The 12,173-nt window shown below is 37.1% G+C and overlaps 1 protein-coding gene across 1 annotated transcript in view; it reads right to left on the minus strand.

The window, feature by feature from the left end:
* Positions 1-1,665: 1,665 nt before the first annotated feature.
* The window catches only part of LOC126299053 (RNA-binding protein 12-like), an 81,368-nt gene continuing 70,860 nt past the window's right edge, over positions 1,666-12,173 (minus strand). The window contains exon 5 of the mRNA XM_049990710.1: positions 1,666-4,077. Within this exon, the coding sequence (XP_049846667.1) occupies positions 3,711-4,077 (367 nt within the window). The 3' untranslated portion in view covers positions 1,666-3,710. The remainder of the gene's footprint in view (positions 4,078-12,173) is intronic.

Below are 12,173 nucleotides of genomic sequence, written 5' to 3' on the forward strand. Positions count from 1 at the left end.
GATCAATGCATGTAATGCATTATGATTCTGTAGTTTCCAATGAACTGCAGATGAAGTCCAACCAACAGGCATTACATGCATTGATCAAAAACAATAGTGCATTGAGAATGGCTACTTTCTAGCTGAAATCTAGATCTGCCAATAAAAATTTAAAAAGGATGGCTGATAGCTGAAATCTATTAAATACAATTCAATATAACAGTCACTGCGTGCAACAGCAGTTTGAATGGAAGGTAACCTGATGAATCATTTCGTTTCTAATGGGAAACAAACCAACACTTTCCATTGATGCTCGGCATCCTATGAAAGATGTGATGAGCAATATTTGTTTGGCCTCACTCCAGCCACACACTGCAAAAAACGAAATTGCAAATATCTGCTGAAATACCAGAGAAAATGCACATGATGAATCTTATAAGAGACACCCAATACAAGATGGATCTAAAAACCAGTAAACATCTTTTTGGTGTGAACTCTTGTTTAAACACAAAGAGCCCACTGTGTACAAAAAAAGACTCTCTCACAAATGTGCTGAGTATCCACTCAGTTTAAAAATTGCAGTCACTCACTCCAGACTCAAACTACACCCTTTAATCTAAATGAAAAAAAGGCATTATACAACAGCAATTATTATTGACAGACTTAACAGTAGTGGAAAGGGTTACTGACTGCCCTCATATATGCAGACCAGACAAGATGGTTGATTGGTAAGGCAGTTGCCTCTTATTTGGTAGACCAGTGGTTCAAATCCTCATCCGACAATTCAGATTTAAGTTTTTTATGATTTATGTAAATCTCTTAATGTGAATGGCAGGATAGTTTGTTTCAAAAAGCATGGCTGATTTCTTTCCCCAATCTGAATCTTTAATGATTTCAATGTCAACATGACATTAAATCCTAATGTTTGTTTTCTCGTCTTTCATATATTCAGGTCTAAATTATAAACTTATCCTTGGGCATGATTTTCCTGTTTGGCTTTTTTTCTTTTTTTTTACGGTGGCTAAGTTCCTGTTACTGTAAACTGTGGTACAGACATATTCTGTTATACTCCTTGTAGACGTAAATGCCAAAGCAATTCATTTTACTAATATCCTAACTACAGTATTTTTCTAAGACAGACATAATGTCTGATGGGATGCCACAATCACTGGCTATACAATGTTACTTATAATCTGTCTTGATTGCAGAAATGTTTATTCACATGACCAGTTTCGGTTCCTCTAGAACCATCTTCAGATCTGCAATTTTGGGAGTAACCTGTCCACACACAGCAACCCTCACATGCTCTGTCACATAAAAAAATGTGTGACGTAACATGTGAAGGTTGCTATGTATGGACGGGCTACTCCTGTAACCAAAATTGCAGATGTGAAGATGGTTCTACAGGAACTGAAACCGATCATGTGAATAAACATTTTTGCAATCAAGACAGATTATAAGTAACATTGTAACTACAGTATTATGTACTGATTTATTGAATGGCCATAAATTCCATTTTTTATTCTCTTCAATCCATGGTATCAGGCCCACAGTTAAACACATTGTCTGTCACTTTTTTTTTTTTTTTTTTTACGAAATTCCTATGTACATTAAAACCTAAAGCACATTGGTTTGAATTTATATGCAAATAAATGTGTTACTTCTGAAATAAGTTTCTTATGGAACTATCAGTCTGAATTTAATTTTAATCTTGACATCATAACCTCACAGTACAATGATTTGTAAGTTACATGTAATATGTTGCAGGTAACAAACAATTAATTTCTTTATTATGCTGACAAGTACTCCAAGAGCACAGAAAACAGATCACCAATAAAACTGTTTGCCTACATACTCTCTAACAATTATCAGGGTAAACTACCTGTATTTTAATGACAGAATAAAAGGGTTCATGAAATAAAGTACATTTTGTGACTGCTTCATTGGGTCTTTATTAAAATATATAAATCATAATTTAATAAATCAAATGCCTGTCTTTATGTATCTTCAACAATTTTGCTGCAGATGAAAATTCTTCACTCATCTTTGACAACTGACTTACTTGATCACACAATGCAGGTATTCACAGCTAGTGTTTATATCTTTGTTGGCCTGATTCCCAGAAAACCAATATCACTAAACATCTAAACACCAGCTGTGAAAACCTGCACTGTGCTATTAAAAAAGGCAGTTACAGAAGACGAGTAAAGGCACATGTTTTAGACCATGAACTAGTTCCCAGAAAATCACTGTCACCAAAGATGAATTTTATTTTCTTATTGTACTTATAAACACCAATCCTATGGATGATCTCACTGCTAGTTATTGTTTTCCACAGTCAATGGAAACAACTACTTATTTTAAAGCTGTGAAATACAGAATAACCATTAAATTAAAAAATGCAAAACTTTTCTCTCTCTCAACCATTGATAATACCAAAAACAAAATAAGAAAAAGTTTGATTATCAAGCAAAAGTCAGCTGCAAAATATGAGTGAAGATTTTTATTAGCAAGAAAATGCATTTAATTTGCAATGGAGAATAACTGCCACAAATAGTAACACTCCCACTCTTCTACATTTTGTAGGTCTGCAGATAACAGCACATAAATATGTGTGTTACTTATCACCACCTGGACAACAGAAATTCAAACACAGTCATATCCACAGCTTTCTGGTACTAATTTTGTAAAAAGAATTTAAACTGTAATTCATCAAGTTGGACTGAAGTGCGATAATGTTAATTCACATTTTTACTTAGAACTCCTGAACTACTACAAACTTCTGTATCAGTGGAGTTAACTGTCTAGTTCTTTTACTCTTTCACATCACCTGAGATAAATATTGTCCATTTTAAAGACTGCAATGGTGCTACAGTACTAGAGGTAAAATAACTGACTCTACTGCTAAGATCTTACACACATACAGACACCAGGATGTTATTTATATACAAAGCAGTGTGGCAAATGTGGTGTATCCAGTAATGACTCCTCATACCATAATTTATTTCCCATTGCTTTTCTTCTTATGGACACCCTACATTTGTTAATTTACCACTAACAAAATATACAAACATGATATGGAACATCCATATAAAAATTCTCTTCTCAGTCTCTTCATTAGCTAATACCAAAACTGCAATTTAAAACAGAAATACTTTTAATTACACAAGAAATGACATATAACACTGGAATTAAAGTCTGACTTCATAAACAATTATCTTGTTTTGATGCACAAAGTTATCACTATAATTTATCTTCATGTTTTAAAAGAATATGTCCATAATGTAATAAACAAAAGTTCTCTAAAATGTGACTTGTTTCCTACATTTTCTCATCATACAAACAGTTTGTTTCCAAATAAGCTAAGAGTTCATTTTCTGATAATAAACACAGAAATCCTGGAAGTTTGTTTTCCTGCCACATTGCATAGAAATCAAGTCTAATGTCTTCCACAGCTTCCTGTCACATATGCATTCCAATGAGAAAATTAAATCTTATACTTTTTAAATATCTACTTGCTTTGATTAATCTCATTCTCCATAATGTAACATACTTTCTCGAGGATCACTTTTTCACTTCTGCCTAAAAGCTCTCGGTATTAATCACTCTTATGTATGTGTCAATACTTAACCTTATCTTTTTATCAGGTAAACCAGTAGCCATCTATGGTGTGAAGTTCAACTACTTATTCCCTGCTATTCTGAGATCTTTGAAACAGTTTTGTTCCCCTGCTAAATCCTTACAAATTTCAAGATAATGGCTAAGATTATTCCAACAACCACGACAGCAAACACAATCCACAGTACAATAGCTTTCCCTGCACACTTATGTGAATTCACAGCTGCTTTATTTGTAGGTGCTAATTGAACCGCCGGCAAATGTTCTCGTACGGGCAGTGGAAGCAGGGGAGCAGGGGACGGTGCAGGCGAGGCTGCTTGCAGCATCAAGGGATGTGGCCCGTGTGGAGCGGGCACCAGCACTGCTGGGGGTGGCAGTGGCACTGGCACAGGCACAGGCATAGCAATTGGCAGTGGAGACATCACTCCCAGGCAGTGATGAACGGGACATGGTTCACCATCCCATGTTGCCATTGGCTGCCTATTAGAGCAAGCATGTCATAAAGTTCTCCATTATTCAGTTTTACATAAAAGACAAAAAACACATATATTCAGGACTATTTATGAATTTAAGTACAAATCATGGCAACAGTGCTGGTTATGGATCCAGACATTCGTCAGGGAGTTCATCAGTGCTCTGTTCCATAAATAAATAATAAAGTTTAAAGCATTTCAGAATCTTAGCCTGCACTAATCGTACCCAGCACAGTTATTAAAACTTTCCATTTTTACTTGCCTGTGGACTACATACATTAGATATTTACATGTTAATAAAAACTTAGTCCGGCCGCAGTGGACCAGCGGTTCTAGGCGCTTCAGTCCGGAACCGCGCGACTGCTACGGTTGCAGGTTCGAATCCTGCCTAGGGCATGGATGTGTGTGATGTCCTTAGGTTAGTTAGGTTTATGTAGTTCTAAGTTCTAGGGGACTGATGACCTCAGATGTTAAGTCCCATAGTGCTCAAAGCCATTTGAATAAAAACTTAGGTATAATTGTTTAAAAGATATTAAGAATGTTCAATATGTGTTACAATAATAACACATTTGGCTTGTTAATCATGTAAACTATAGAATAAGCCAACCACCCTGAGACAAATCTAAATCCTCGCCAATCAAACTAGGGAGGAGCCTTGAAATAAGACAACATTTCAGAAGAGGTTTTACATTCATACCATTGTTACCCAAAACTAAAAGGTCATTTGACAATAAGTGAAGTGGGGTATGGGTGAGTGTTCATATGTGAAATTCAGAGTGTTAAAAATTGCTGCATAAAGAATGGTATGTAACAGATACTGTATTCCAATCAGTCTATTTATTAGGGTTGATACATACATGCCTAATGGATACATGTAAAATGGAGTTGTATGAGGACTACTTCATTCCTATGAGGCTAGGAGGAGATGTTCACTGGTCAGAGAGTAAAAAATGTATTCTAGAAAAAGCTTTGTGCAGTGCACAGCTGGCTGAACTCCACCATGTCTGGGATTAGTCTGGGTCACGTGAATTATCAAATGACTTTCTCCAACACTGGATCTTTTGGATCATGAGCAGCAGTGGTAAACTTGGCCTGCAGATAAGCAACAAAAGTACATGGCAGATGATCTGTGCCATTGCATTAGTTATTAGGGTTTCTTTCTGTTCAATTCACATATGGAGTGTGGGAAGAGCAATTGTGTGATTGCTTCTGTGCATTCTGTAATTATTCTAGTCTTGTCCTCACGATCCCTGTGTGATATGTAGGGGCTTGTAGTATGTTCCTAGTCATCATTTAAAGCTGGTTCTTGACACTTTGTTAGTAGGCTTTCTCAAGAGAGTTTACATTTATATTCAAGAGTCCAATACTCCAGTTACTTCAGAATCACTGTAACACTCACCCACAAGTCAAACAAGCCTGTGAATGTTTGTGCCACCCGTTTCCATATACATTCAATATCTCCTGTTAGGCCTATTTGGTACAGGTCCCACACACTTGAACAATATTCTAGAATGGGCACATGAGTCATCTGTAAGCAATGTTCTTTGCATACTGATTGTGCTTCCCCAATATTTTACCAATAAACTGAAGTCTACCACCTGCTTTACCCACAACTGAGCCTTTGTGATCATTCCATTTCATGTGCCTGTGAAATGTTACACCCAGGTATTTGTATGAGTTGGCAGATTGTAACTGTGAGTCACTGATATTATAGTTATAGGATACAACTTTTTTTTCATTTCTGAACATTTCTGAAAATTTAAAGCAAGTTGCCAATCTTTGCATCACTTTGAAATCTTATCATGATCTGACTGAATATTTATGCAGCTTCTTTCACACAGTACTTCATTACAGATAACTGCACCATCTGCAAAAAGCCTGATGTTACTATTAAGATTGTCTGCAAGGTAATTAATACACAACACAAACAGCAATGGTCCCAATACACTTCTGTGGGGTACGTCCAAATTTACTTCTACATATGACGATGACTCTCCTTCCAAGATAACATGCTGTGTCCTCCCTACCAAAAAGTCCTCAGTCCAGTCAGAAATGTCACTTGATACCCCATATGATCAAACTTTTGACAATAAAAGTAGATGTGTTTCTGAGTCAAATGCTTTTTGGAAATCAAGAAATACTGCATCTATCCGACTGCCTTGATCCAAAACTTTCAGTGTGTCATGTGAGAAAAGTGAGAGTCGAGTTTCATGTGATCGATGTTTTCAGACTCCATGCTGGTTAGCATGGAGGAGATTATTTTGTTCAAGATATCTCATTATTCTTTAGCTCAGAATATGTTCTTAGATTCTACAACAAATCAGTGTCAAAGATACTGGACAGTAGTTTTGTGGCTCACTTCTACTACCCTTCTTGTAGACAGATGTTACCTGTGCTTTCTGATCAGCACTGGACATGGTTTTTTGTCTGGGGTTCTACAATAGATTATAGTTAAAAGAGAGGCTAACTTAGCCAAAAATTCAATATAGAACCTGATAGGGATTTCATTAGGTGCTGGAGCTTTGTTCAGTTTTAATGATTTCAGCTGTTTCTGAACACCACTGACCCTAGTACTGATTTCACTCATCTTTTCAGCGGTATGAGTGTTCAATTGGGGCAATACTCCTGGGTTCCTTTGTAAAGGAACATCTGAAAACTGAGTAAAGCATTTCAGCTGTTGCTTTGCTACCCTCAACTTCTGCTCCCATTTCATTCGCAAGGGACTGTACACCAACTCTTGCACCACTAAAAGCCATTGCAAATGACCAGAATTACTTTAGTTTTTGTGAAAGATAATTTGAAAATATTCTGTTATGGTATTCACTGAAGGCTTCATGCATTGCTGACTTGATAGCCAAATCCATTTCATTCAGCATCTCTCTATCCATAGTTCTATGCTTTGTTTTAAACCTGTTATGCAGTAGTTTCTATTTTTTTAGAAGTTTATTTACAGAGGCTGTATTCTATGGAGGGTCCCTCCGATTATGAACCATTCTACTGAATACATATATGTCCAGTGCATGGTCAACTATTCTTTTAAAACTGAGCCATAGTTCCTCTACATGCTCCTGCCCCATGCTGAAAGTTTCAAGTTCCTCACTGACATATGAAACTACCAATTTTTTTTATCTATTTTACTGAACATATATATCTTTCTGCTTGTTTTTGTTGCCCTTTGTACATAGGTATTCAGTGGTACCACAATCACATCATGGTCAGTGGTACCAGTTTCAATGTGGACATCCTCAAAGAGATCAGGTCTATTTGTTGCCATTAGATCCAATATATTTCCATCATGAGTGGTGTTCTAAACTACCTTTTCTAAGCAGTTTTCAAAGAAGGTGTTTAGTAATGTTTCACAGGTTATCTTATCACACCCACCACTAACAAAACTTTAATTTTCCCAGTTGATTGTTGGATTATTAAAGTTCCCACCAATGATTACAGGAACTTACGTCAAGTGAACTGAGGTTTTCTCTGAAATTTTTGGTTACATCTGGAGATGAGTCTGGTGAGTGATAGAAGGATCCAGTTACCATTTTATGATCTCCCCTGTTACTGAGTCTTGCCCAGAATATCTCACACGTCTGCTGTGACAAATACACCACCTTCATTTCCAACTAGGCTATCCTTTCCATATACACTCAAATTTTTCCCAAAAATCTCATTGATATCAAGTTTAGTTTCCAATCAGCTTTCTGCTTGTAGTATTTTTAAGGTTTAACCACTTTTCAGGAGCACTTCAAACTCTGGCACTCTGTTACAAATGCTTCAGCAGTTAACTGGCCTGTGGAGGCATTTCTTTCAATCTTACACTGATATTCGTGGGTTGCTTACAGCTATTACTATGTGGATTGGATGGAGAGTCGCCTAATCTAAAAAACCTTTGTGTGATCCCCACACACAGTGAGCTACATGGGTAGCAGCCTCTGATGTGTTCCAACATGTGCCACAATCTCCAACTGCTTGAACCCTGTACCCTCAATTGCTGCTGGAATAGCCTCTTCAGCATGTTGAATGAGGCCCCCCCCCCCCCCCCCCCCCCTCCAGGTATACATACTGAGAGCACCTGGTGTCCCTTCATATCCCTTGCTGCCATTTCCCTAAGGGTTAGTAGCAGATGGTGGGAGTTACCAGATTCTGTATGCTTCTTGCACCATGAAAGGCTGTATTTGGGTGACAAAAGGGCACTTGACAGCATCAAAATATGAGGGGCATTCAATAAATAATGCAACATTTCTTTTCTAGGCCTGTTTTAGTTCAAAAAATTGTAACTTTAAACATTACTATTTCATCTCATATATTTCCAGAAACTCCTTGTAGATGGCAGCACTATAACCAGTCCAAGCAAAGAGCAGACACTGAATTTCTTTTCACAGAAAACCAGACCATCATTAATAATTACAGACATTTACAGAATGTCTACAGTCACTGCACAGTGGATAAAAGCACAGTGAAGCATATATTGCCAACATAACCAGAAAAAGAAGTCAGTCTGATCCACACACAGACCACTCACACACAGCTGTAATTCCTGCAATGTTTCCTAAGTATGAACACTCTTATTCCAGGTGACTGACAAATAACAATCAAGCAAATCAATGGACATGTTGACATCTCTGTTGGTAGTAGTGACACACTTGTTTGTGTATTCAAAATTTGCACTTGCTTGGTTCCTCAACACCTAACTAAAGAACATGAAGAGAAAAGAAGGAACATCTGTACCATTTTTCTTGCTTGTTATGAGCCTAACAGTGACAATATCTTGCCAAGCATTGTCACAAGTGATTGAAACATGGGTTCACCACTTTTAACCTGAAACTAAACAGCAATCCATGGAGTGGCACCATACAACATTTTCTCTGATGAAGAAGTTCCAAACAGTACCCTCAGCTGATAAAGTCATGGCATCTATCGTGGTGAAATGATTTTGAAGTCTATTTTGAGAAAACTTTGATGGACTGTTTTTCCTCATCTTCCCTACAGCCCACATGTTGCTCCTACTGATTTCCATCTCACTGGTCCACAAAAAATTTACCTGTGGAAAGCACTAAGGCAATGATGGGGAAATTATCACTGTTGCAACAACTTGGCTAAGACACAGACCAGTAGAGTGGTACCATGACACATACAGGCTCTCACATTAAGATGGCATAAGGCCATATAACTGAACAGAGATTATGTTTAACAAAGGGTTTTGTAGCCAAAGAACTGGAGGATATTATGGTGTACTTAAATCATGAATAAAACCATCCTGCTTTGAGATGAAAAATGTGTTGCATTACTTATTGAACAACCATTGTAGGCTAGATACAGGACTTGTTTTGTATGCCTCCCCTTCCCAGTTTGATGACATTGTTGTAGACAGCACCAAGGAACATTAAAAAAAAATGTGCCTATCACTCGTAGAGCAGCTGTAAGTGATTCATTCACAAATAACATGAAAACTGTGTGAAGCAGGACTAGTTTCCAGCCCAGATCCTGTCAGTAAAATATTCATGGCATCTGAGACACTCATTTCACGAATAGGCATTCCACATACTTTTTCTTAAATTAAGAAAGTGTCTTACAGCCCTATTTTAGGAAAATTCAAACAGTTACGAATATTAAAAGTGCATGCACAGGTTTCTCTTATGACCAACTGAAATCTTTCGCCCATGCCCACTCTTCCAGCTTCTTGATCATTAGTTGCTGCTGATATTCAACAGTTGTGGGGCTGGGAACAAAATCAGTACACAAATAATGAACATGGCACACTACTTTCCCAGTTCAAGTGACCTGAGAAAGTTTCTCTATTTTCCCAGTGAAAATATCTTTCAGTGAAGAATAATCAGTAAAATGAATTGGAGATGACTGTTGTAAACCACTTTCATATAGATAGCAATGATGCTGTTCTTAGGAGAGGTAACATAGCCTCTTTATAGGTCAAAAATATTCCAATAAGGTGTTGGGCATTACTTGCATGGGATAGCCTCCTGGACTGATGCTTCTATTTGGTTTAAAATTATGATGGGCATGGCACCATTTGAATCCAGTCTGAATGCAATTAATGAGAATCTCCATTACCATTATATATGTAGGTTGGTAGTTGATCATCATTTCTAGTGTTATTCCTTCATAGCTACTTAGTGACATAGTGTAACACCCATTTCATGAGATCTGACTTTTCTCTGATAATGGAGCAGAATAATCTAGCTATAAACTTCAAGACTATCTTCTTAAGCAGTTATATGAAGATGTCCTTTGACTGGAGGTACTATTGCTTCATAATGTTATAATATTGAAACAGATGCACTCTTGCAGCTGTATTCTTTGGTACTGACACAGCCAATTTTGGTTGTAAGCTTTTGTCAAAATTGAAGCTCACCCTCACACTTTTAAGATTTTATATGAAATATGAATGGAATCTGGGATTCAGACTGGCTGTGCTTGCAAAGTTGGAGACATGCTCTTGATCACCTGGGCTGTTTCTTTTGGCACAGTCACAAAATATCATATCTCAGTAAATAATTCACTGTTTATATGTGCATTTTGAGAAAGATCCCATTAACTCCCATTCCCTTTTGGATGATGTTGCGCAACACACTGAAGTCATTATCTTTTCATGCTTTTATAAATTCCGAGTGGTCCTAAAGATTTGAAATCCACAAAGATTCAAGATATTCTGGGGACCCACACATACTGTTACTGAATTCTTGGTGAAGGAGGCTCTGAACGAAAAGTTACAGAAGGTGCACATAAATTGCACAATTAAAAATTGCAAAGTGCACAAGCTCATGAAGAAGTCTGCATAAGGGGGAACCGACATTAAATACAAACAGTGTATTGGGAGGCCATCAACTGTGATCACTGATATAGTCAATGGAAGGGTTAGTCAATGGTGCACATATATATTCATGATTGATAATATATAAAACAGCTGTGGATGTCTTATCAAGAAAAAAATGAAACAAGTGCATGGCTTCATACAGACGAAGAGTCACTTCAGCTGCTAACATTAGTTTTTCCCATCATCATTTGTGAAAGGAATAGAAGTTGGTGGTCTGGTTTGGGAGAGGGTGGGAAGGTAGTAACATGTAATGTACCATCTGCTACTCATAGTAAGGTGGTTTGTGGAATAAAAATATAGATTCCATTTTCTTCTGGAAACAAGCACTGTAAGATTCACATAGAACATAATGTGCTACAGGTGTGACATCGGTTTAGCTGCCAGGTTTAGGTATTCCTGTTTTGCAACACTAGTTTATACAAAAATGAGGAGAACCCAACAGTCCTCAGTTTTAAAAAAAATTAATACATGAGATCCTAAAAGCTATGAAGCAAGGTAATAATGTAGATGCAGTATTTTTTGACTTCCAGAAAACATTTGACCCAGTACCACACCAATGTTTATTAACAAAAATCACAGTTTTAGGGAGTATAAAATGAAATTTGTAACTGGACTAAAGAACACAGTATTTTTTCTTGGCTGGAGATGCCTTGGCAGATGTAGAAGTACCTGCTGGCATCCCCCAGGGCAGTGTGTTGTGACCCTTGCTGTTCATGTTGTATGTTAATGACCTAGCAGACAATATTAATAGGAACCTCATACTTTTCTGCAGATGTCTCAGTTGTCTACGATGAAGTACTATCTGAAAAAAAAAAAAAAAAAAAAAAAAAAAAAAAAAAAAAAAAAACGCACAAATATTCAGTCACATTTGATACACTATCAAAATGGTTCAAAGATTAGGAACTTCCTTCACATGTTCAGAAATCTAAATATGGGTATTTCACAAGATGCAAAGATGACTACATTATCAATGTGTCACAACTGTCCACCAGCACAAACATCTGGGTGTAACAATTTGTGGGGATATGAAAGGGAATGAGCACATGATCTCAGTTATAAGTAAAGCAGATGGCAGACATCAGTTCACTAGCTGGCTACTGGGAAAAAGCTTACAAAATACTTGTGTGTACCATTTTAGAATATTTCTTAAGTGTGCGGGATCAGTACCAACTAAAACTAACAGGAGATACTGAATGTATACGAAAAAAGTGGAGCACAAATGGTCATTGGTTTGTTTGACCCACAAGAGAGTATCAGAGAAATGCTGGAAAAAG

The sequence above is a fragment of the Schistocerca gregaria genome, chromosome X, assembly GCF_023897955.1.
Source record: "Schistocerca gregaria isolate iqSchGreg1 chromosome X, iqSchGreg1.2, whole genome shotgun sequence".
NCBI lineage: Eukaryota > Metazoa > Arthropoda > Insecta > Orthoptera > Acrididae > Schistocerca > Schistocerca gregaria.